The 27,001-nt window shown below is 41.4% G+C and overlaps 1 protein-coding gene across 5 annotated transcripts in view; it reads right to left on the bottom strand.

Annotated features, from left to right (window-relative positions):
• Positions 1-342: 342 nt before the first annotated feature.
• Positions 343-27,001, bottom strand: part of LMBR1L (limb development membrane protein 1 like) — a 72,392-nt gene continuing 45,733 nt past the window's right edge. Inside the window, exons 6-19 of one of the 5 annotated variants that reach the window (XR_008889606.1) lie at positions 25,860-25,986; positions 25,081-25,149; positions 24,538-24,602; positions 23,296-23,368; positions 23,128-23,211; positions 22,487-22,563; positions 21,525-21,602; positions 21,370-21,443; positions 20,582-20,672; positions 19,249-19,315; positions 17,333-17,494; positions 13,240-13,851; positions 6,279-6,336; positions 343-1,163 (exon numbers count right to left, since the gene is read on the bottom strand). Coding sequence is in view for 1 of the 5 variants with exons in the window: in XM_056562213.1 (XP_056418188.1) it covers positions 13,796-13,851; positions 17,333-17,494; positions 19,249-19,315; positions 20,582-20,672; positions 21,370-21,443; positions 21,525-21,602; positions 22,487-22,563; positions 23,128-23,211; positions 23,296-23,368; positions 24,538-24,602; positions 25,081-25,149; positions 25,860-25,986 (1,023 nt within the window). In the remaining 4 variants the exon portion in view is untranslated. Of the gene's footprint in view, positions 1,164-6,278; positions 6,337-12,181; positions 13,852-17,332; positions 17,495-19,248; positions 19,316-20,581; positions 20,673-21,369; positions 21,444-21,524; positions 21,603-22,486; positions 22,564-23,127; positions 23,212-23,295; positions 23,369-24,537; positions 24,603-25,080; positions 25,150-25,859; positions 25,987-27,001 lie in introns of those variants that run through there. The other 4 variants (XR_008889605.1, XR_008889604.1, XR_008889603.1 and 1 more) reach the window with 4 other exon arrangements.

The raw sequence follows: 27,001 nt of genomic DNA, 5'->3' as shown, positions 1-27,001 counted from the left end.
TGTATGATGGATTTGTGTTGTACAGAATAATTTTTTGCACCAATTTAGGGTACATTAATTTACTGCTTGACTTTTTTTTTTGCTGTTTTTTTTTTTTTTTATAACTCATTCCCCAGCTTTATCTCATAGGACAGTGTTTCCCAACCAGGGTCCCTCCAGCTGTTGCAAAATCAGAACTCGCAGCATATCCAGACAGCCGTTGGCTGTCTGGGCATGCTGGGAGCTGTAGTTTTGCAACAGCTGGAGGGACCCTGGTTGGGAAACACTGTCCTATACAATAAGGATAATAACTTTCTTTTTCTTTTTAAATTGTATTTTATATAAGTTCTGCTGTATGTTAAAATAGTTGTAGGGGCTTTCTTTTCTTATGGGAGAGGGCTGTTTTATTGCCACCATTTTGGGACATCATTTACTTTGACTGCTTTTATTGATGGATAGTTCTAAACAATGCTTTTAGGAGAGAACATCACTGACCATATAGCAGTAGCGCCATACAGCTGTAACTGCTCTCTGGACATGGCTCTGATTGGTCCATAAGCTTGCCTTATTTTGGATCACTACTTCAGTTAAAAAAAACAACAAAGGGGTTCTTCCACAAAAATAGTGTGTATTTATATATGCAACACAAGTTATTATTTAAAAAAAAAAAAGTTTCTGTTGTGCAATATATTACCATGATGTTGTTGGTAGCGCCCCCTGCTGTTAATTCTTCTGCTTATCTCCGTATCCACCTTCTGTAGAGTGCAATTTCCATTGCCGTCCTTCCAGGCTTACATTGATACTTTGCACAGCATTTACTTTCTTTATGCACTTCAATAAGCTTGTATATATAGGTAGGGAGAGCTCCAACTACACAGAAATTCATAAAAATGAGTGGTAGAGCAAGAAAATTTCTATGTAGTACTATATTCTCTCTTTACATATACAAGCTTATTAAAGTGCATACGAGAACTATATAAAACACAAATAATAAATAAGAAGGATAAACTAGCGAGGCAGCAGATAACGCAGTATTTATTAGTAAGATCTATGGAGGTGTGTGAGGAACTGCTTTCTATGCAGGGCAGTGGAGGAAGACAAGAGAACTGAGCTCTGGTAACTAAGAAAAGCCAGACTTCAAAACAATCCTAAGACTCACAGCTGCTTGATGGTCATATTGGTACCTGCCAACAAGGAATTAAAGGGATTAGATCTGTAGAAGGGATCGCAGGCACTCCAATAGACATGCATGGAGCATGTGCCAACACACCACTACATGCAGCAGGTAGAGAGGGGGTCAGATATCATGAGGATAAGTTTTTAAGAACTGGAGGGTAGCTGGGTTTTATGAAAAATTTAAAAAGAGCCCTGGGCTTTATTGTTTAACCCCTTAAGGACTCAGCCCATTTTGGCCTTAAAGGGGTACTCCGGCGCTAAGACATCTTATCCCCTATCCTAAGGACAGGGGATAAGATGCCTGATCGCAGGAATCCCGCCGCTGGGGACCCCCGTGATCTTCCACACCGCACCCAGTTAGAATCAGCCCCTGGAGCGTGCTCGCTCAGGGTCTGATTACTGGTGATCACAGGGACGGAGTATAGTGATGTCACGGCTCCGCCCCCGTGTGACATCACGCTCCACCCCCCCCCAATGCAAGCCTATGGGAGGGGGCGTGACAGCTGCCACGCATCCTCCATAGGCTTGCATTGAGGGGGCGGAGTGTAACGTCACACAGGGCAGAGCCGTGACATCACTATGCTCCGTCCCCATGATCGCCAATAATCAGACCCGGAGCGAACACGCTCCGGGGACTGATTCTAACAGGGTGCGGCGTGGAAGATCATGGGGGACCACCGTGATCAAGCATCTTATCCCCTATCCTTAAGATAGGGGATAAGATGTCTTAGCGCCGGAGTACCCCTTTAAGGACCCAGCCAATTTTCATTTTTGCACTTTCGTTTTTTTCCACCTCTTTCTAAAAACCATAACGCTTTAATTTTGCACCTACAAGCCCATATAAGGGCTTGTTGTTTGCATCACCAATCATACTTTTGTAATGACATCCCGTATTTTATAACAATCTGTGGCCAAAAAAAAAAAAAACACAACACGTATTTCTGCGTTGAAATGAAAAAAAAAAATACGCAATTTTGGGGGCTTCCATTTCTACACAGGGCACTGTTTGGTAAAAATCACACCTTATATTTATTCTGTAGTTACAATGATACCCAATTCATGTAGGTTTTATTTTACTACTTTAAAAACAAATTATAAAACTACATGCACCAAAATTAGTATATTAAAAATTATCATCTTCTGACCCCTATAACTTTATTTTTCCACATACACGGCTATATGAGGAGTAATTTTTTTTGCACCATGCTCTGTAGTTTTTATCGGTTACATTTTTCTTTTGATGGGACTTCTTGATCGCTTTATATAATTTTTTTTATGGTATATGAAGTGACCAAAAATGCACAATTATTTTTTATTTTTTTTGTGTGTGTACACCATCGACCGTACTATTTAACTAACCTTATATTTTATTTTGATAGTTCGGACATTTATGCATGTGGCGATACCACGTTTTTAATTATATTAATTTATTTTAAAAACGATGTAAAATGTTCATATAAATCAGTTGTGACTGACGCAGAAGCCGTTCCCTTTAAAAAAAAAAGGTTTAGCAGCAGCTGGGATAACTTAATGTATAATATAAAGAACAACTGCTACTGGACATCTTTAGGAAAAATGTTCCGCTGAGAACAGAAACTTTCTTGTCCTGGGCTAAACTTAAAAACAGCGCCACCCCTAACCAAAGGTTGTGTGAAGCATTTTAGGTTAGGCCCATCTACAGTAGCTGCCATGTTTTTCTAATCCAGGACAGCACCTTCAAGGGTGGGGTTACATGTGGTATTTTGGTCAGTATTTTTAGCTAAAACCAGGAGTAGAACTAAGAAAAACTATAATCGAAAGCTTATATAGTGTTTTGACTATAAATACAGACCAAAATACTGTGTGTGAAACTTCCTAAAAGGTACATCTTATGTATTTTTTTTTCTGCAGTGTCCAGTTTACTTAACTAGTAATAAATTCAATAGATCTGACAACACATGGCAAAATGCAGCCGTTGTAACGTTATATACAGTGGTCCCTCAAGTTACAGTATTAATTGGTTCCAGGTCCATGTTGAAACCATTGTATGTTGAGACCAGAACTCTATGGAAACCTGGTAATTGGTTCTGTAGCCCCAAAATGTCATCCAAAAATAGGAAAAAGTGTTAAAGAAAAATAAGTAGATAATTAATATAGATAAAGCAAATCCTTACATATAAAAGTAATAAAGATCTACTGGGAACTGTAAATCACTGTCTATTTTAGAGTTTTCCAAGAAGGGAGCCTCCAGCTGTTGCAAAACTAGAACTCCCAGCATGCCCGGCCAGCCAAAGGCTGTCCGGGCATGCTGGGAGTTGTAGTTTTGCAACAGCTGGAGGCACCCTGCTTGGGAAACACTGGTCTATGTAGAGGACAGGAGCTTCTTCAGGGTCCTGTACACGCAATGTCCTAAAAATGTAACATGGAGTCGCCCTTACCTGGTGTCCAAAGGAGCAGGTAACCCTGGTACAGGTAAAGAGTACAGAACATGTAATACCTCTCTGTACTGTAGGGGGCGCTACTAGACAGCCAGTCAGTGCATACACTTCAGTAATACAGGGGTTTTACCAGTAAATTGCCCATTCTGATTGGTCAGTTCTTCTGGCCATTGACATGTCTCGCAGATCTGGACTGTCTGTAGCATTGTATGTTGAGTCTGGTTTCAACTTACAATGGTCCAGAAAAGACCATTGTATGCTGAAACTATTGTATGTTGAGGCCATTGTAAGTTGAGGGATCACTGTACTTTTCTTACATAAAAACCAGCAAGACTTCCATGTACAAAACAGGAAGACATTTTAATTATTTGAAAATAGCGTTTTATGCTTTTACTAAAACAAAAATATACATAAATCAGTACACATCCATACTTTATCTGAAGTATTTTTCCCCCTTGGGCATTTCTAGCTTCCGATGAATACAAATACCACCATGTATAACAATTGTATGGGCGTCATTTTATTTTTTTCTTTACAGCTTAGTTGTATTTATTTCAATTTATTGCATCATCCTTAGTATTTCTGCCCTTGGCTGTGCCCCAATACAAACCATTGGGTACTCTTAAAAATTGTCCTACACAGGCATATCTAAACCTTGAGCAGAATACCACTTCAGCAGGGCAGCTCTCAGAACTACTTAGGGATGGATTTTGACATATTCTAGGAAACCCTAATAGTATAATGGTAGTGCAAAGTAGGAGGCAGCAATAATGTGATCTAACCCTATGTAATCCACTTAGGGAGGGGGACAGTAAAAAAAAAAAAAAATAAAATAAAAAACACTTACGTTTCTCGCTCCCATTTACCCGCCTGAAATATTAAACTCTGTTCTTGGTGTTCAGCACATCAGAGTTTGGAGATGTGACATCACGCAGTCGCTCAATCTATTAGCGGCCACAGTAACATGTCTCCTCAGCCGCTGACTGGATGACCAGCCATGTGACGCCACCAAACCTCGAAGCGTTTAACACCAGGAACAGAGTTCGGTGATATACTGGTGGTGACAAGGGAGCAAGAGAGTTAAGAGAATGTTTTTTGTTTTGTTTTTTACTTTTCCCTCTGCGAGCGGATTTTACATAGGAGTACCCCTTAAAGGCGTTATCCAGTTAAAAAACAACCAACCAACTTATACGTGTCAGATCACAGGGGGTCCAACCGCTGGGACCCATGCGATCTCCTGCCTGCCTGCTGCCCCCCTACATTAATGAAGTGTCGACCACTTCAAGCAGTGGCCATCATGCCCCCTCCATGCATGAGAAACATGGAGGGGACGTGTTGACCACAGCTTCGACCCACTCCATTCATGCAGAGAGTCGGGGCATTGTATGGGAGATTGTGGGGGGTCCCAGCAGTCAGACCCCTCGCGTTCTGACACTTATCCTGCACATGGGGACTTTATTTTTTTATACGGGACAACCCCTATAAAAAGGACAGTTTGACACTGACATTATACATACACACTTTAAAGGGGTACTCCGGTGAAAACCCTTTTTTCTTTTAAATCAACTGGTGGCAGAAAGTTAAACATATTTGTAAATTACTTCTATTAAAAAAATCTTAATCCTTCCAGTACTTAATAGCTGCTGAATGCTACAGAGGAAATTCCTTTCCTTTTGGAACACTGATATTAACTTTCTGCCACCAGTTGATTTAAAAGAAAAAAGGTTTTCACCGGAGTACCCCTTTAATAACTGTATCATGGCCTCAGGTCCCAGCCTGACTGCAGGTCTGAAGACCCAGTCCCCAAGGTTATCTGGTGGGTGGATTATGCCAGGACTAGTGGCCATAATAATGATGCAAAAATACACTCTTATTTAGTACTGGACCTTCCATAGCTAGGGGCTAGGTTCACTGTAGCATAATACAATAAATATGCAGCACCTGAAAATAAATCCTTTAATAGGGTCCGTTCACATAGGCGTATTTTCTGGTGCAGATCTGCTGCAGATTTGCTTCAACAGATTTAACGGCCAATTGAAGCCAATGGGCAGCATCAAAAATAAGCATGTGTGAACGACGCCATAGGGTCCGTTCACATGGGCGGATTACCTTTGGAATTTCCACAGCATATTTTCTGTGAAAAATCCACAGCGGATTTTGCCACCATTGACTTCAATGGGTCTGAAGGAAAATCTGCAAACCTACCTCTACTGCAGATTTTCTGCTGACCCATTGAAGTCAATGTTCGCAAAATCCACAGCGGACTTTCCATAGCAAATACGCTGCGAACATTTTGCAGGTAATCCACCCGTGTAAATGGACCCTGAAGCTGGAAAATAGCCCACGGACTTATCTTTGGGTACATCCATATAGCAGTTTTCGTTAAATAAAAAATTCCCTTGGGCAAAGACTGTGCAAATAATCTATCTTTAAAGCGTCATTTTTCTGAATTTGGAGAATAAAATGATCTATATTTGGATGTACCCCAAATCAGCAGGGAAGTAATTTCTTATACAGCATAGAATTTACAATTAAACATTCTTTTCTTTATCATACAGAATACGCAGAGGCATAATGGACATTTCATTGTGCAGGAATATACATTCACATTCACCACTATCTTCTATCATCCAGACCTACGTGACGCCTATCATCCTCAACACTGAAAGGAAGATCTTGCCGGATAACACTAAATACACCTCTCACCTTCCTGATGTCTATTTTCTTTCTAGTCAAAATAATACAAACTCCGTAGAACTGAAAACTAAAGAAAAAAACAGGAATAAGTCCACAATTTGTTATTTAATTGCAGTGTTTCCCATCCAGGGTGCTCCAGCTGTTGCAAAACTACAACTCCCAGCATGCTCGGACAGCCAAAGGCTGTCCGAGCATGCTGGGAGTTGTAGTTTTGAAACAGCTGGAGGAACCCTGGTTGGAAAACACTGATTTATCCCATCACAGAAACACAAATACACAGTACGGCCGCACTGGGGTTTACAAATCACAGTGTGAACTGGTGGCACTGAACTATTATACACTGACAAGGATGGGCAAAGAGATCACATAAAATTGCGGTACAATCACAGCAAGTACATACAGAATTGTGGAATATACAAGAGAGAATTCGGCAAAGTAAAAAGAAATTAAAAAGTGCTATGGCGTTACAGCTGCTGCACGTGGACAAAACAACGCAGACATACAGCCATTGGCCACTGCATGCAGGCGAGGTTTCACCCACACATGCCAGCCGCAGCACGCATAGGCAGTAATTTAGGATGAGGCCAAATTCTTGCGCACAATGGCTGCTCCTGTGGCCTCACCCCCTAATAAATATAAGGATTTGGTTATTTCGTTTGCACTTAAGTCAGGGTTTTCCACAGTAGTGACAGCATCTGACAGTGGGTGGTTTAGAAGCTTGCACAACAGGTTGCAGTAAGCTAAGGCTTCCACTAGAGGGCTGCCAATGATTGTGAATCCAACAGAACATTATTGCTGTTTGGATGCAGGTAAGACATATCTTATATACAGATTTGTCATCAATTAACTAAAACAATAAAAACAATAAACAGACAAGACTAATACTTGGTAGATTGCACATCTGGTGGATTTGTTGAAGAAACTGCTGTGAGGGGGAATTTACTTTATACATATGAATAATGTTATTTCGGAAGTATGCACATAGGTTTCTGTCACATTCAGATAAATGGGATGGAGTCAGAAATTTTTTCCCCAAAAAATAAATAAATCAAATCAGTTGTGTGTGAACTTAGCCTTAAAGTGGTACTCCGCCCATAGCCTTTTTAACAGCTATAAAAAGGATACGGGTTAAGATGTCCAATGGGACCCCCGTGATCTCTGGCTTTGCTAGACTGCGGGGGCCATGGTTGTCACGCCCCCCCCCCCCCCCCCCACCTCCATCAATGTCGATGCAAGGGGTCATGACGGCAGTGGCCACACGTAATCCGGCACGGATCATAGTTTGCTACGTGCAGCGGATTACCGGGGTGCCAGGCCGGAGATCATGGGGGGGGGGGGGGGGGTCTGGCCGCTGGGACCCCCCTACAAGTTGTCTAGGGGCAGAGTACCCCTATAAGTGTTTTACCCAGGTTTCTGAAATACACTATCTTTAGGATATTAGAAAAAGGATCTAGCAATCCATGGTACTGTAAAAACTTGAAGCTTTATTTCATACATATGAAAGTCTGAATGAACATAGTCTTAAAGGGGTACTCCCCTGGAAAACATATATATATTTTTTAAATCAGATATCCCAGGAGAGCAGCACAACCAATATAGTACTTCAGGTAGCTGGTGCACGCTGTGTAGGAGCCTTGGTGTCGGGATCCCAATAAGTAAATCCAAAGAAGCAGCAGCACACAAGGTATATGGTGCAAAAAAGGTTTGTGGTTTATTGCATCAGTGCAGACAGAGCAACGTTTCTTCGTCGCCTTCGAGCTTGAGAAAGGCGACGAAGAGGTCGCAGAAACGTTGCTCTGTCTGCACTGATGCAATCAACCACAAACCTTTTTTGCACCATATACCTTGTGTGCTGCTGCTTCTTTGGATTTATTTTTTAAATCAGATAGTTAAAACAGATTTGTAAATGACTTCTATTTAAAAAAAAATCTTAATCCTTCCAGTACTTATCAGCTGCTGTATGTTCCACAAGAAGTTCTTTTCTTTTTTAATTTCTTTCCTGTCTGACCACTGTGTTCTCTGCTGACACCTCTGTCCATGTCAGGAACTGTCCAGAGCAGGAGAGGTTTGCTATGGGGATTTGTTCCTACTCTGGACAGCTCCTAAAATGGTCAGACTGTAAGGAATTTCAAAAAGAAAAGAACTTCCTCTGTATTTTTGAATAGAAGTAATTTTCAAATCTGTATAAATTTCCGGCACCAGTTGATGATAAAAATTTTTTTTTTCCCAGTGGAGTACCCCTTTAAGCCAGGAACAAAGAGGACTTGCCACTACAGGGAAGACAGTGGGTACAACTGCACTCAATGAGTCTGAGCAGAATGGCACTCCTTATCCCTGCGTTTCCCAAACAGGGTTCCTCCAGCTGTTGTAAAACTGCAACTCCCAACAGGCCCGGACAGCCAAAGGGAGTCAATAAACAGGTGCACCCATTATTTTTCTTTAGGCCCCATATAAAAGAGCTGTCAATACGAGCTTAAGGTCTTCAATGTAGTCTACACACACATAATATTTATATATATATATATATATATATATATATTATATATAGAGGATGCCGCAGCACACAAAAGTAGTTTGAGTGTAAAAAACAGTGGTTTATTCCATGAAAATACAAGCAAGCGACGTTTCAGCTTGAAAAAGGCTGCACTGGCAGCTGAAACGTCGCTTGCTTGTATTTTCATGGAATAAACCACAGTTTTTTACACTCAAACTACTTTTGTGTGCTGCGGCATCCTCCCTAGATGACTGACTTGCCTTGACCAGGCTCTTTCCGCCGCTTGCACCAGCACTATGATACAATAGGATGTGCTGCTCCAATCTGGTTTTTGTTATATATGTATATATATATATATATATATATATATATATATATTTATTTATTAATAATAAATATATATTAGGTAAAAATAATTAAAATTACTCAATTCTTAAAAAAAAGACTTAAAATGTGGTCCCCAAGAGCAAAATGATGGAATTAAGGCCAAAGCAGGGAGGGATTTGGGTGGTTTTAATATTTCATGTCTTATTTACATTACCACAACAATTTTCAGTCTAGGTCAGGGACCAGGTATTTACTATTCTTTTATGAAATTAAATATAGTGAGAAGAATAAAGCACAGTACGCTACATTAAACTCAATGGCTTGTGTCATTTGCTCTAACACTGTTTTCCAAAACGGTGTGTTTCCAGCTGTTGCAAAACTACAACTCCCAGTATGGGCATGCTAAGAGTTGTAGTTTTGCAACAGCTGGAGACAGTTTTGGAAAACACAGCTTTAATAAAGAGGAAAAAAAATGAAAGTCTGCTGCCACCTATTGGTGGCTTTAGCAACAGCCTGAAAAGTGTTTTTTTTTTTTTGCCTCCTGGCTTTTTCTGCTCCTCTGGCCTGTCTGCAGCGACCGGAGGTGGTCGAGAAAGCTGAAAACAGTCAAAGCTGGGAAGTTTTGCAATTTTGCATAACTACCATTGAATGGGAATTACGCAAACGGCGTAGCGCTGCTGCTTACGTAACTTCCAGACTTACGTAAGCAGAGTATCCTGTGGGGCTACCTAGTTTGTCCGTTTAAAGGCAATGAGAACTACACCTTTAACATAACTGCCAGGTTACGACTGATTTTGGCTTTCCCCACCACCTCAGGCCACTGCAAACAGGCTGGAGGAGCGTGCTGGGACAACCCCTTCTATTAAAACCTGTTAAAAATGAAATACAAATCCCATGTGTTATAGTAGCTAAAAAGGGGATATATCAACAACATGAAATACTACATTGGTTGCAGATGAAAAGTTGCCTTGTAATATTCCAAAATCTACATTACGCAGGGTTCACATTCACACGCTTTTTGAAGGCCAGAGGAGGTTATTAAAAAATAAAAAAATAAAGATATTTGAAAAACAGCATGTGTTATTCCTGTAAAAAGATTTAACAAATGCGAAATCCATTTCTAAATGTTTCACCTGTTCAAAATGTGCTTAAAAAAATAAAAAAATAAAATGGCTATTTGTGGTGCAACACGTGCATTTTTTTCCTGGCATGCAACAGATTTATTTTTTTTTGTGCTTTTTAAATAAAAGAAATAAAACTGCAGTGTATAAAACTTTCCTTTAAAGGGGTATTCCAGGGAAAAACTTTTTTTTTATATATATCAACTGGCTCCAGAAAGTTAAACAGATTTGTAAATTACTTCTATTAAAAAATCTTAATCCTTTCAGTACTTATGAGCTTCTGAAGTTAAGGTTGTTCTTTTCTGTCTAAGTCCTCTCTGATGACACGTGTCTCAGGAAACGCCCAGTTTAGAAGCAAATCCCTATAGCAAACCTCTTCTAAACTGGACGGTTCCCGAGACACGTGTCATCAGAGAGGATTTAGACAGAAAAGAAAAACCTTAACTTCAGACGCTCTTAAGTACTGAAAGGATTAAGATTTTTTAATAGAAGTAATCTACAAATCTGTTTACCTTTCTTGGAGCCAGTTGATATATATATATAAAAAAAAGTTTTCCTGGATAACCCCTTTAACTTTGTAAATTAATTTTTGTTAACCAATTATGTTTTATTTATAAGGCAACTTTTAATGTACGCTTTATTGTTTCGTCAGTAAACATTCATATAGAAGTAAACTTAGAAATCAACCTGAAAAAGAGCGATTCGATTAAGGTTGATAAGCTGATATGTGGTTTACTGGAACCAATAAAGCGGTGTAACCATGCTGTGCTACCTCTCCCCCATAATAAAAATGTTATTAAAATTCCCTGAACTATAGTCACTGATACACTGCGATCCAATAAAACCTGTGTGCAGCTATAGGAACTAAGGGGGAAATTTATCAAAACCTGTCCTGAGGAAAAGTTGCTGAGTTGCCCATAGCAACCAATCAGATCGCTTCTTTCATTTTTCAGAGGCCTTTTCAAAAATGAAAGCAGTGATCTGATTGGTTGCTATGGGCAACTCAGCAATTTTTTCTCTGGACAGATTTTGATAAATCTCCCCCTAAATCTCTTTGTTGAGTGATATACCGTATTTATCGGGGTATACCACGCACCGGCCTATAACACGCACCCTCATTTTACCAAGGATATTTGGGTAAAAAAAGTTTTTTACCCAAATATCCTTAGTAAAATGAGGGTGCGTGTGTGTGCATGCGTATACCCTGATACACCCCCAGGAAAGGCAGGGGGAGAGAGGCCGTCGCTGCCCACTTCTCTCCCCCTGCCTTTCCTGGGGTCTAGAGCCCTGCTGTCGCCGCTTCTCTCCCGCTCGTTATCGGCGCCGCTGCCCGTTCTCTCCCCCTGACTATCGGTGCCGGCGCCAATAGCCAGGGGGAGAGAGAAGGGCCGGCAGCAGGGCTCTAGACCCCAGGACAGGCAGGGGCAGAGAAGCCGGCAGCGGTGGCGGTCTCTTCACCTGCAAAGCCGCTGCAGTTCATTGATTTAAAGCGTCCGCTTTAAATCATTGAACTGCAGCGGCTTATCGGCGTATAACACGCAGGTAGACTTTAGGTGTTATAGATGTTCTACGCCGATAAATACGGTACATATCCAACAACCAAACTTTAGGCCAATTTCACACAAGTATATAGGTATATGTCTGTAGTACGGATCTGAAATAGAGATGTATTAGGGACGATATCACATTAGAATTTCACAGGAAAAAAATAAAAAATTAAAAGACTGTCCGTCTTCTAGACAAGCTATTAGAATTCAACAAAAAGGTAGGCAAAAATCAATATAATACTGAGGTCACACAGATCAGAGAACTGTATGTGTTGTGTATTCGAATCCCTCTTTTACAGACTTCACATTGAATGGATAAAAAGTTGCACAGTGTTTCCCAAGCAGTGCGCCTCCAGCTGTTGCAAAACTACACTTCCCAGCATGCCCGGACAGCCAACGGCTGTCCGGGCATGCTGGGAAGTGTAGTTTTGCAACAGCTGGAGGCACACTGCTTGGGAAACACTGAAGTAGCACATCCTATGTTTTTGAAAAATGTGCATACATTTTATACACCCACAGAAAGAGCCCCATAAATTTACGTGTACATTCGATTGTGGTTTATGTTTTTAAATGTGTCAAGGCTTTAGCGATCAGGGCACAGATTTTCCGGAAGTCCTATAAACTTGAATGGGACTGCCAGCAAATCACTGAAGCCTTGCGCAAGTCTCGAGCGCGGAAGGTGGTGCAAACTTTAAACACATATCCTACAGAGCCACATACGGAAGTACGCTTTAACATGAGCTCCATATAACAATCGGCACAAAAAAACAAAAAAAAGTCCTTCAGGAACGCATGGGAACTGAGTTCCTGCACTTTTTTTGACAGCAGGAACACTGTTCATATTAGCAGGAATCAGCCCTTGAGTGGAAATCTTGGGCGAGTTCCCACACATTTTTTTCCCCAGGACTTGACCCCTGCAAAAAGCAATACAGATGCAAAATATGCTTGTGTGAGAGCGGTCTTAGGGTGACTATATGATAGGAATGATATCAGGGTGAGAGGTGTCTTGACTGATTTAAGTTTTTTTTTTTTTTTTTTTTAAATGATTTTTTTTTTTGTCACTGTGCGTCAAGAACATAGACACAAAATAAATACTTCAAGTCTAGAACATCTGCAGAAAGGCATTGCATAACTAAAAACAGAGAAAGACACTGCATGAGACATATTCACACTAATGCTCCTATAGACACGAGAGACAAGCTCTCCGACATATTACACACATTCCGGAACAGACAGGACCCCACTACAAAACACTTAAAAATCTCGAAGGAGTAAAAAAAAAAAAAGACACAGAAGACATAAAAGAGCCGGTCTCCTCATCAGGAGGGTCCGCGGAGTCTCTTAGTTTACTGGTTTTATAATACCCTGGTGAACTCTTATTAATGAAGGACACCAGAGGCTGATGCGATGGCAACAAGACGCCCCCTATGGGCTGGAGTGGAGTTCATGTAAACGGGCACAAGTAGAGCGAAGAGACTCACAAAGTCTTGTGACTTCATCTAAAAGGGTCGTCATCCATCCAAGATGGTGGCGTTAGTGTAGAACGCATTCAATTCATCTTGCAAAATAAACCTTCCAAGTCTATTGCTACAAACAAAGGTAGTCTATGGTCCGTGAACAAACATACGCTTATTTATATAAAAAAAAAATTAGATATCTAATAAAAATAAAAATAAATCCAAGTCTATCTCTTCTCCTTTACTACTCTTTAGCAGCAGAAATCATATTCAAGCAATGTAAAAAGGGGGAGATTTCACTCCTGCAAGAACTGGCTCAGATTATTTGGAAACATCAGATCTTCATCTTGAACAGGAGCCAGCAAGACACTGCTAACAATTTCATCCTGATAAATCCAGGACATAGCAGATGGCGCCTGATCCAGTGTTCCTGTCCCATGACGTCCATTTAGGAATTGGCCTTACTTAGGTCGGCAAAGCTAGAACCACCATCTGAGCAGATATTGTCCGATCCATCCATGGACCCAAGAACCTGGATACCAGGTGTTTGATATTGAAAGGTAACGCCATGGAGGTTAAGTCAGGCTTTTCCTTGACTACGAATTCTGTTCACAGGCAGAGATAATCTGTCCAGTCCTAAAATGGAAGAAAAAAAAAAGGGATCAGGGAACCACTTAAATAGAGATGAGCGAACTTACAGCAAATTCGATTCGTCACGAACTTCTCGGCATGGCAGTTGATGACTTTTCCTGCCTAAATTAGTTCAGCTTTCAGGTGCTCCGGTGGGCTGGAAAAGGTGGATACATTCCTAGGAAAGAGTGTCCTAGGACTGTATCCACCTTTTCCAGCCCACCGGAGCACCTGAAGGCTGAACTAATTTGACGCAGGATAAGTCATCAACTGCCGAGCCGAGAAGTTTGTGACTAGAGATGAGCGAACTTACAGTAAATTCGATTAGCCACAAACTTCTCGGCTCGGCAGTTGATGACTTTTCCTGCCTAAATTAGTACAGCCTTCAGGTGCTCCGGTGGGCTGGAAAATGTGGACACAGTCCTAGGAAAGAGTCTCCTAGGACTGTATCCACCTTTTCTAGCCCACCGGAGCACCTGAAGGCTGAACTAATTTGACGCAGGATAAGTCATCAACTGCCGAGCCGAGAAGTTCATGACGAATCGAATTTACTGTAAGTTCGCTCATCTCTACACTTAAACTTTGCGGGGCTAATTTGCATATTTACAAATCACAAATATAGTGTGTCAAATGTACACTGAAATCTATACAAGGTCTTTATATTTGTCAGCCAATCTTTTTCATGAAAGGTATATGGTAAAAGGTATCCTGTAAGGCAGAGGTCTCCACACTGTGGACCTCCAGCTGTTGCAAAACTACAACTCCCAGTATACTCTGACAGCAGTTCTGTCTCCCCTCAGTCAGCGATTCACTGAGCTGCAGAATTACACTTTGCCGGAAACCAGAGGCACGGCGGGAGCGCTGGAGATAAGTAGATGTTTTTTGTTTTTTTCTTTAACTATGGACATTTTGTTAGATATAAATTTTATTTTTATTTTTTTTTAAATAAAAACCTCTCCCATTGGAGTTTTCCATTAAAGTCTGGATTTGTATGCAAGGATAGGATTGTAGATTTGCAAAGCTGGAGCACCATAGGTTGTGGAAGGCCAATACATGGCACGGACCAGTGTTTCCCAACCAAGGTGCCTCCAGGTGTTGCAAAACTACAACTCCCAGCATGACCGGACAGCCAAAGGCTGTCCGGCCATGCTGGGAGTTGTAGTTTTGCAACATCTGGAGGCAACCTGGTTGGGAAACACTGTAGTTTATTTATTTTTTTGTCCATGTCCATTTTATTAGCTCGAGGTGTCAGAATTGTGCTTCCCCATTGAAATTGTTGAATAGCAACCAGATTGCAGCCTTCATTATTGAAAAGGAAAATTGCAATCCAATTGGGGTTACTATGGGCAACTTCCTGACTGCTCCTTTGCACAAGGTGAGAGAAATCTCAAGCATAAAACAAGTGGTTACATAAGAATACTGGAGCGGTAAAGAACTTAAGCAGTTGCCCAGAGATTAGGCAGGACCAGGCATTGCACCAAATGTGCTTAGTCATAAACCTGAAAAATTCTATCATCCCTCCAACATTCCAGTGTCTACAGGAGGTAAAGATATTACTTACTTTTCCCCCCTGCAGAAATAAAAGGCTAAAGTGCACTATTACATATTTTACATAGCTTAACCCTCAAAGACTGTTCATATGGATATTCAGCATTTTTTATTAACAATTGCACATCCACTCATGAAGTAGTTCCTGAGTAGTATGTGTAAGCCCATGAAGGCTGTGTTTGTGAGAGGGGCGTGAGTATATAATGCCCCCCCTGCATACAGGGCAGGGAGTGTCGGGCGTTTTGTAACATGACTGCAGAAGCATCCGATGTTTGAATTTCCTGCCACTTTTCAGAGCTCTGGCAGCCACTCGGTTGGAGTCTCGCTGTTCCTGTCAGATGGGCAGGGGCAGCAACCAGAGTTACTGCTTGGTCGCCCGACATCTGAGTGGTAAGGTATATGGGGAGGTACATGAAACGCCCTCGCTCTGGCCGCAGCAGTGGCGGGATCTTGGAGAAGCAAACGCATATGGACAAAGTCCAGGTGACGTGCGTTCATGGTTCCCGCCGGCTCCTTCGGCACTCAGCGTGCCTGTTTGGGTAGTGGGTGCATCTGCCGGGCGGCGGCAGTATCTGCAGTGGCAGTTTCCAGTTTGTGCCTGTGGGGCTTAAATGGGCACTGTCAGATACAAAAACTTTTGATATGTTGTAAAGCATGTATAACCAACATTTTCATTAGAAAATGTTTAGTATTTCATACTGAAAAAGCCAGTCAAACAACTGCCCCCTCTGCCTGCTTGGACACATACTAGTCCTGCTGTGTCCATGCATCATCACCACCTATGTCATGGACACACTTCCTTGATTGACAGTGCGGTACTTAGGTGCACACACATATTACTATAGCCGATATGTTACACTCTTGTATCAATAGTATTGGTGTCCCCCCCGATTAGCTTGTCATGTTACATTTAGCCTCTACCTCACAACTGTCTTCAGAACTATTACATCACGACTCGATGGAGGTTGTTTACCCCTCATGCCTGCCACGTTTGCAGGGGGAGGCAATGTGTAGTTATTGTTACAGACACAATTTCAGAGCAATAACATCACCACACATAGGCGGTTGTATACTCATAAGGCCTGTCACCTTTGCAGGAGGACGCACTGCGTAGTTATTGCGACTGACACGTCTTCAGAGCAATAATATCGTGTCATAGGTGTTAGTATACCCATCATGCCTTCCCCTTCTGCAGGGGGATGCAGTTGTAACCGACAAGTCTTCAGGATAAGACTAGCACGACACATAGGCGGTAGCATACCCGTTATGCCTGCTACAGTTGCAGGGGGAGGTACTGTGTAATTATTGTTAAGGACAAATCTTCAGAGCAATAATATTCCCGACCCATATTTGGTAGTATACCCGGTATGCCTGTCACGTCTGCAGGTGGTTGCACTGTGTAATTATTGTTATTGGTAAGTCATCTAAGTAATAATATTTTGTTGCGGACTCATTTTCAGAGCGATATCCTTACACAGGTGGTGTGTTACTGGTTACCTGTCACGTCTGCAGGGGAATGCACTGCGAATTATGTTACTGGAACATTCTGGCTGAGCAATAATATCTACACTTAGTGGTATTATGCCTGCCACGTCAGCAGGTGGATGCACTGCGCAATTATTGGTACTGACGCGCTTTCAGAGCAATAATATCGCCAAACATAGGCAGTGGTATACCGGTTATGCCTGCCACGTCTGCAGGGGGAAGCACTGCATGACTATTGTTTTTGTCACGGCTTCAGAGCAATAATATTTCAGCACATAGGCGGTAGTATACCCATTATGCCTGCCACATCTGCAAGGGGATGCACTGCGTAATTGCTTCTGACAGGGCTTTCAGAGCAATAATATCACGACTCATAGGTGGTGGTTTACCCATTATGCCTGCCACGTAATTAAATCCTAATAAATCCAGTTCTGTTCCAGACAGCACATCTTACCAAATGCACGGATAAGCTCAGCTTGCATGGCCCAGGTAAACTTCTTCACTAGGCAAAGTGTGGTGAGGCCGGCAAACAAGATGTTATATAGGAAAATCAGGTAAAAATTTCCCAGCCAGTTAAAACGTCCAAAGTCACCCAAAAGGTCAAATTTAGTGATACCTAAAAAATAACGTACAAAGAAAAGGTTACGTACATATCAGCCAGCCATGAATAATGTTAGGCTCCTACATCACAATGCTTTGTAGCCAGAGTAATTTTCCAATTTTATCAATTTTTCAAGTTAACTAGCTGCTGAGAACAGAGTCCAGTCTCTGTAGGTTTGTAAATCATTTTATTCTTCACTGGGGCTTTTACCATCAGATGCATTATATGGGGCACATGTTCTGGCTCTCCTCTCAATGCAGGCAGTTAGAAACCTTGTTCAGATTTATCATGTATCCACACTATACATATGTGATCATTAGGGGTCCAATCCCTCCGTTCATTAGAATGAGGGCCTAAAGTCCCCTATTTGAATGAAGTGGCAGTCATGCATATGCATTACGTCTCTATTTACTGTCTATGTCAGTGTTTCCAAAAGAGGCTGCCTCCAGCTGTTGCAAAACTACAACTCCCATGCTGGGAGTTGTAGTTTTGCAACAGCTGGAGGCACCCTGGTTGGGAAACACTGGTCTATGTGATTGATGGAAATAGAGTATGGCACTTATGTTCAGTTCCACAGATGTGACTGGATCAGTAGTACGTATATTAAACTAATGCTCTATTCAAACAAGGGATTCAGGACCCCTTCTTATGATACGTTTGGGACCAGTAGTCGAACCCTGAAAGATCATACAATTGTCACCAGTCCTGTGGATAGACGGTAACCATAGTTCATAGCTTAACTTCATTTACTGCAATATTGAAAATTTCTTAAAGGAGAACTGCAGCGGTATGACACTTATCCCCTATCCACAGGATAGGGGATAAGTGTTTGATTGCGGGGGTCCGACCGCTGGGACCCCCCTCGATCTCCCTAACGGGGTGCCACCATTAGCGCTCATGGTGAGCGCCAAGGCGCGTAGCGTCGACCTAGAGGTCGACGGTGACGCCCCGTCTCCTCCCCGTCCCCATACAGTTCTATGGGGGAGACGGGGAGGCACGAATGCTGCCTCACCGCCTCTCCCATAGAGATGTATGGAGGAGGCGTGCCGACTGCAACGTCATGCTGCAGCTGGCACGCCCCCTGCATGGGACAGCCGCGGCCCCGTACAGGAGATCACACGGGGTCCCAGCGGTCGGACCCCCTGCAATCAAACACTTAACCCCTATCCTGTGGATAGGGGATAAGTGTTAATCTCGCTGCAGATGTCCTTTAAAGGGGTACTCTGTTGGAAAACTTTTTTTTTTTTTTTTTTTTTTTTTTTTTTTAAATCAACTGGTGCCAGAAAGTTAAACAGATTTGTAAAATTACTTATGTTAAAAAATCTTTACCCTTACCAGTACTTTTTAGCAGCTGTATGCTAGAGAGGAAATTCTTTTCTTTTTTAATTTCTTTTTTGCCTTGTCCACAGTGCTTTCTGCTGACACCTGATGCCCATATCAGGAACTGTCCAGAGCAGGAGAAAATCTTCATAGCAAACCTATGCTACTCTGGACAGTTCCTGATACGGACAGAAGTGTCAGCAGAGAGAACGGTAGACAGACAAAAAAGAAATTCAAAAAGAAAATAAAATTTCCTCTGTAGCATACAGCTGCTAAAAAGTACTGGAAGGGTAAAGATTTTTTAATAGAAGTAATTTACAAATCTGTTTAACTTTCTGGCACCAGTTTATTAAAAAAAATAAAAATAATAATTCCACTGAGTACCCATTTAACCAAGTTTCTGTAAGAAAGATTCTTTAATCAAAATAATTTGTCATTATAATACTTACCTAATGTTCTGGAGAAGACTGGCAGAGCAGAGCTGAGAACAAGCAAGGACACACAGTTTCCAATGATCTATATAAGAAAGCAAAATTTACATTACATGTAGCGATAACGCAGAAGGAGCGAAGCATTACGCAGCACTATCCATTGATAGGCTCATTCTCATCATCAAGACCACTCTCCTATACATGAGGATCTGCAACAGAGGACTCTTATTAGCTTACAAAATGCTACTTGAAATGAGTATTGTAAACCAGACAACCCCTTTAAAGCATTAGTGGTATCCAGCACCATAACCAAGATGTTTATGCTGTAAAACCAAAGAACATGCGGTTGGAAGAAAAAGTTTCAGAGCCAAAGGCTGTCTGGACATGCTAGGAGTTGTAGTTTTGCAACAGCTGGAGGCACCCTCATTGGGAAAAACTACCATATCACCTATAAGTGTTAATTATAAGGTGCTATACTGTACTGCAACACTATATAATTATAGCGTCTCCAAGTGCTATGAATAAAAAGTGCTATACAGCACTCTCAGTGTAACTATAAATCCTGGTTAAGAATATTGGTTGACACTTTTGTGACTGTTTGGATAAAATATACTGACAACAACACTGCATAAACCCAGCATAAGGTGCAGATTGACCAGGTGTTCCCAGACAATGCTGGGAATTGACATTTTCATTTGCTTAGAGGGTTGTTCTAAGGAGTATGTTGGGAAGGCATATTTTCTACCCAGACAAAAAAAAAAAAGTCACGGCTCTTTCCCTAGTCAGAGCAGAGAGGAACAGACATTAATATCATTGTGCACTGTGTACTGCTTTACTTAAGTTGATCTGCCACATAAAAAATGCAGTCCAATCTGAAGCATCAAGTTCCAGAGCAGGAGGATGAGCAGACTGATATATAGTTTTGTGGGAAAGGTTCCAGGATAACTTTCATTTATTAATGTAAATCTCTGCTCATCCTGAACTGAGTAGTCAAGTGGACGGTCCTACTCAGCGATTGACCGCTATATGCATATGAATGCGCAAACAGACAGCTGTCACTCTCTTAGTAGGACCACCCACTTGACTACTTAGCCCAGAATAAGCAGAGATTTACACAAATAAACAGCAGGTTTTCCAGGAACTTTTCCCATTATGAAACATACGAATAATATGATGCCTGCTATTTAAACTGCATTTTAAATGTGACTGGTTCCCTTTAAGTGTTTTTCCTGTTTTGGCCAACCTAAGCCTTATGAATGGCTGTTACTAAAAGGTATCATGACTAATTTACAGTCTTTCTTCGTTTTCCAAAATACATTACCACAATTAAGGACAAATAAAAAGTTCTTACTTTGGTCATGGTTGTGTTGTGTTTCTGAGGCAGGAGTCTTATAAAGAAGGGAGAGCTGTAAAACCCAACAACAGACGCGGCCATCAAGTAGCTGGTGTGGGGTTAAGGATAATACTGTTTTACCTGGAGCAGAGAACATTGATATGCAGCATTGTGAGGGGAAAATTCCTGCAGTACCAGTTGGCCTTAAAGGGGTACTCCGCACCAGAACCCTGGTGTTCTGAACATATGTTAAGAACGCTGGTTACAGGCAGCCATGGTGGTGACTTAGACATGAATGTAGGGGTCATGACATCACAAACACTGCCGCGCAATGCCAGGTTTCTGAACATAAATGTTGAGAACATCGGGGTGCCGAGCTGGAGATCACGGGGGTCCCATTGGCCGGATCAGCGGCAATTAAACATTGTATCTATCATTTGTAAAGGCTATAAAATGTCCAGGGGCAGAGTACCCCTTTAAGGTGTCCGTACACCTCCTAACGTCGGTCAAATGCGCAGCCACCGGCAGGTTCTGCCTTTTGTCTAAGATGTATTGCTGCCTCCCAAATCTCCTGCAACAGATGTCAGAGGGGAGAAGGATGGGCGATTTGGATTTTAAATGCCCGACCTTATTGTTTAAAGATAGATAAGCCACTGCAAGGAAATCTGGTGGCGGCTTACCCCTCTCACATTATTTTGTATGGGGAGATCGGCCAACAGTTATTGAAAATGTATAGCAGCATTTAAAACACCAGCATGGATACATTCAGCTATGTATACACCTTCACACATACAAAGAAAGGATACAATATGATGACGACTTGCACAGCTGCTCCAAAAGACCCAAAGACGGAGAAAGATACTTTTCCGAGCCGCGAGTCCTGGGAAACAAATGTAAAGTTTCTTTAGTTAATACAATTATAGACAATAAAAGAACATATTATGTATATATAACCAAGTACCTGCATCCCTTTGGGCATGGCTGCATCATCGATAAGAAGTTCTAAGACGTGGAAGCAGACGATCAGCACAGTGATGCCCTTAAATATAATGAATATCTAACATCAGACTAGATCTGAAGAATACTCATATGACATGTATCTGCAGGTACTTTAAACAATGACAATTTTGTCTTTACATTTTACTTTAAAAAACAGACAACACTAAGATAAAAAACTAAATCTCACTAGTTTGTTAGTACTAATAAGAATATAAAAAAAAAATGTAAAAAAATCACACAGTATAGACTGCATCACATCATTATTTGGCTAGGACTTCACCTGTTATTGATCAGGTATTGTTCTAAGTCAGTGTTTCTCAACCAGGGTGCCTCCAGCTGTTGCAACACTACAACTCTCAGAATGCCCAGTGTCTTTGGCTGCTGGGAGTTGTAGTTTTGCAACAGCTGGAGGCACCCTGGTTGGGAAACACTGGTCTAAGTGGACAAATCAGGTGTCCATGTAACCAAGGAGATATTGCATTATCTGAATTTACATGCAAGATGTATGCAATTGTGAACAGGGAAAATATATCGTTCTAGGTCCAGATCAGTAGTTTAACCCCTTTGCTGCTAGGTCAATTTTCATCCTTTTAAATAAAGCCTGAATTATAATATTTAAACAAAAAAATATATACAAATATATAAAAACATAAAAATCACTATACCCCCCTATCATCATACTTCAGTATTTTCTAATATCAATAGCTAGTGACACTAGAATACTCAGCACTCTACAGCAGCATTTCCCAACCAGGGAGCCTCCAGCTGTTGCAAAACTACAACTCCCAGCATGCCTGGACAGCCAAAGGCTGGTAGGGAAACACTGCTCTACAGTCATAGATGTAATACATATAGAAGCTACAACTTTGCTCTAGCCATAATATTCTAGTGGTGTAAATAATAAGGAACAGCAAGTAGCCATACCGTGAGTGCAAGAAGCAATAACATGGCCAAGGGGTAGACCAAATTACGCTGCCATGGAGAGGCTTTCCTTCTCATCTCTAAAGGAAAGAAAATAACAATTATTTCAAATATTAAAGTCATTTTGTTTTGTGAAATTAATAGATATCAAAGCCAATATCTTTTCCTTTTATATTTTTTTGTTTTCAGGCATATCAAAGTCGGCCACCAGATGGCATGGTTTCCTTGTTACTTGTGGAGGACGACTAAGACTGGAACTGTATAGAGGTCTATACAGCACAATGCAAAGCCATTTATTTATAACAAAAAAAAAATAGACAACTGCCATCACGCTCCTTCCCATAGACTTGCATTTAGGGGGCATGGCCATGATGTCACGAGGAGCGTGACCAACCCTTGCAGTGCAAATACAGCATTTGGAACACTGGCCAGTGGTGTACCCCTTTAAGTGACATTAGACTGCAGACTACATCACCTTTACAATACTTGAATGGAGTTCTCATTGTGATATCATCCATAGAATGAGACAGGATAGATGACAGATCATGTGTGCACAATTCTTCTATGGTTTCCGACAGATAACATACAGTAATGATCTATTGAGTAAAGGCATCCTTACACAGTCCAAGCAAAGCCATTCTCACCTAATGTTCTTCTGTGGCTCTTTATAGCTAATAGCCTTTTCTGTAGAGCCTCCATGTTCAGGTTAAGCCAGCAAGATGCCTTCGCTGTAAAATAAAAAAGTATAAAAAAGTGATGAGGCAGGAAATGATGTCACTGAGCAATACTCAACTCACAGATCCGATACTTACTGGAGATCTTACGGGATATGGCCGCTTCTTCAAATGCAGTACAGCTCAGGTGTTCCTCTAAATTCTCCAGCAGCTGTGAGGACAAAAGTCACCAAAACTAAGAGTACAGCTTGAGCCGTGTTCACATGTAAATGTACTGCCCAATAAATCAACAACTACACAAGTCATGGGAATTTCTAGTCAAGACTATTGTCACACACACACACACACACACACACACACTATTATATACAGTGGTCCCTCAAGTTACAATAGTAATCGGTTCCAGGACGACCATTGTATGTTGAAACCATAACTCTATGGAAACCTGATAATTGTTTCTGAAGCCACCAAAATGTCATCCAAAAATAGGAAAAAGTGAGGAATAAACAAAAATAAATATATAACTAATCTAGATAAAGCAAGTCCATACATATATAAAAGTAAAAAAAAGATCTTCTGGAAGCTGTAAATCCCTGACTATGTAGAGGACAGGAGCTTCTTCAGGGTCCTGTACAGAACACGCAATGTCCTAAAAAAGGAAAATGGAGCCGCCCTCACCTGGTGTCCAAAGGAGCAGCTGTGGCACAGGTAAAGAGTACAGAACATGTAATACCTCCTTGTACTGTAGTGGGCGCTACCAGACAGGAATTCAGTGCATGCTCTTCAGTAATACAGGGGTTTTACCAGTGAATGTTCATTCTGATTGGTCAGTTTTTCCAGCCATTGACACATTTCATAGATCTGGACTGTCTGTAGAATTGTATGTTGAGTCTGGTTTCAACTTACAATGGTCCAGAAAAGACCATTGTATGTTGAAACTATTGTATGTGGAGGCTGTTGTAAGTTGAGGGATCACTGTGTGTGTATGTGTATATGTGTGTGTGTGTATATGTGTGTATATGTGTGTGTGTGTATATGTGTGTATGTATGTGTGTGTGTGTGTGTGTGTGTGTATGTGTGTGTGTGTGTGTGTGTGTGTGTGTGTGTGTGTGTGTATGTGTGTGTGTGTGTATGTGTGTATGTGTGTGTATATATATTATATACACACACACACACACACACATTTATGTGTGTGTCAGTGTGTGTGTGTACATATACATTCATACATTTATGTGTGTGTTTTTGTAATCTCATGTAACCTTTTCTAATTCACTACCATCAATAACAGCCACTTTGTTTTGGAATAAATATTTGGCAATTCAAAGTAAACACAGCAGAAATGAATGAAAAGGACAAGCCTTAACAGACATATATACTTACCCGAGGTTTGACAAGCAGTTTTCCAGTAACTGAGAACATCCGGGATAGTCCTAATGGTGTACAAACTACAAAAATATAAGAAAATTAAAGAATGGTGACGGTTTGAGGAAAACTTTTAGTCACCCACATACACAACATTTTAGCCTCTCTCCAAGCTAATTGGTAGGAAGTCCATACATACTCTTCATGTGACCGCAATATACTGACCTTATCGCCTCCAGGGCCAACCAACACAAAGGATACTACTGTTCATAAGAATCTAAAGACCTCTGCTTAAACCAGTGTTCTCCAACCAGGGTGCCTCCAGGTGTTGCAAAATTACAACTCCCAGCATGCCCGGACAGCCAAAGGTTGTCCAGGCATGCTGGGAGTTGTAGTTTTGCAACATCTGTAGGCCCCCTGATTGAGAAATACTGGCTTAAACTATCAACTACATATAAACTATGTAGGATACAACTATAACCATAGTAACAGATTAGCTCATTTAAGCTCACTTTTAACCCTATCTGATGGGAAAAAAATGTAAATTCACATCATACTTACATAAAAGAAGCAGTACACCAAAGAGAGAGATGCCCGAGTACAGGTATGGGAGGTAGTATTCCCAGAGATCTGAAAGGAGAGAGGAAAACGGTGTCCATGGTTGCCACTTCTCCACAAGGGAGAGCTTTTACAGTATTACTATAACTATTTTTTTTTTTTTTTACATGTAATAGAGGAGTGATTCCCAACCAGGGTGCCTCCAGCTGTTGCAAAACTACAACTCCCAGCATGCCTGGACAGCCAACGGCTGTCCAGGCATGCTGGGAGTTGTAATTTTGCAACAGCTGTAGGCACCCTAGTTGGGAAACACTGTATAGAGACATGTGAAAAGTCTTGATCAGTCACGGTGCCGAGACCCCCACAGATCGCTAGAATGAATGAGTAGAAGGGAGTCCTTTATCTCCTCACTGTAATTTTGCTGCAGTAGATGAAACCGATCAAAGCTTATGATAAGTCTCTATGATGTTATAAGAGATTATTTTGGCCGTGTTTTGATTGGTCGGTGTCCCCACACCAATCAGGAGAACGGCCAGGTATAAGTCTATGGGGCAGTGAGACAAAGTTTGCTGAGAGTAAAGTGTCTGTGACTTGTTCCTTTTTCTTTTTAATTGATTTCCATTGAATTGTAAATGTGTCCCTACATAAGCAGGACTAAAGAGAAATGTGGCAATTTCTCTGCAAGTCAACAAACTAAGTTCTGTCTAGTTGCATTATTATATTATTTATAATACAAAACCCTAAGACATCAGCATCTTCGTACTCAACTAAAAAAGACATACCATAGAGAGATTCCCTTCCGGCTGCATCATCATCTACAATTGCTGATGCCACCCAGAGAATGCCGAAGACCAGGAGGGTGAGAAGCAGAAGAACCACCGAGGTTTCATATACTCTGGACATGACTCCCTGGAAGCAGGAGAGAAAAAATACATAGCCAGTTAAATAAAAGCTTACAAGTATGACGCAGGGTATAGTAGACTAGAAATGACCATCCCATCACCATTAGGCGGGTTCACACAAGAGCTAGAGAAAAGATGACAGGATAATTGATTGAATGACCGATTTCTAGTTCACACAACTAAGGCTGCTTTCACACTATAACAATTCCTCCGTTACAAATGTCCGTTAGAAAAGCCACGTTAAAGGCCGTTAAACAATCCCATTAAAGTCTATGGGATTTTTTGATTATCCTTTATGACCCGTTATAGTCCGTCATGAATAACTGACGTTAATTGTGACGGAAGAAAAACGGCACATGCACAAATTTTTCTTCCGTCACAAAAAACGGGTAAATTAACGGCCGTTATTTTTAACATTGAAGTCTATGGCTGACGGATGAGCCTTTATGTCATCCATTTGCACCCGGTTTATAATATCAGTCATTACTTCTGAGCATGCTCAGAAGAGGTGACAACAGCAGACTACTGCAGTGGTGAGGGAGGACTACTACTCCCATCATGGAACAGACTTGTTTGGGGATTGTGCATGCTGTTAAGACTGTAGTTGGGGGGGGGATGTTTGCACACCACTTATATAATGGGAATGGGATATTTGCTTACACTGTGGGACCACTGTGGTCACTGCTGGAGTGCTCAGTTTGCTACTGGCAGTGTGAGCAGTGGGCGGGCCTGTGACTGCTCATCCGAGGGGGGCCTTCAGTTGTCGGGATTACCTCCCCTGCACGTGTGATTGGTAAGCAGTTGGTCAGCGGAGGGTGGGACAGGGACTTTATGATCAGAGACTGTGGTGGTGCGGCCTAGCATCTCACCGCCCTGCCCGCAGCAGCCTTCTGACCACCGGCGCCAATGAATCAGCCGATTATTCGATAACTGGATTCGTCGACAACGAATCCAGTTATCGAATGTTATCAATTTTATCGAATAATCGTTGCAGCCCCAGTTTGATTCATTTGTATTTTGTT

Source organism: Hyla sarda, chromosome 2, assembly GCF_029499605.1.
Source record: "Hyla sarda isolate aHylSar1 chromosome 2, aHylSar1.hap1, whole genome shotgun sequence".
NCBI classification, from domain to species: Eukaryota; Metazoa; Chordata; class Amphibia; order Anura; family Hylidae; genus Hyla; species Hyla sarda.
Note: the sequence above shows the minus strand (reverse complement) of the source record. Positions and strands in the feature narration are given on the sequence as shown.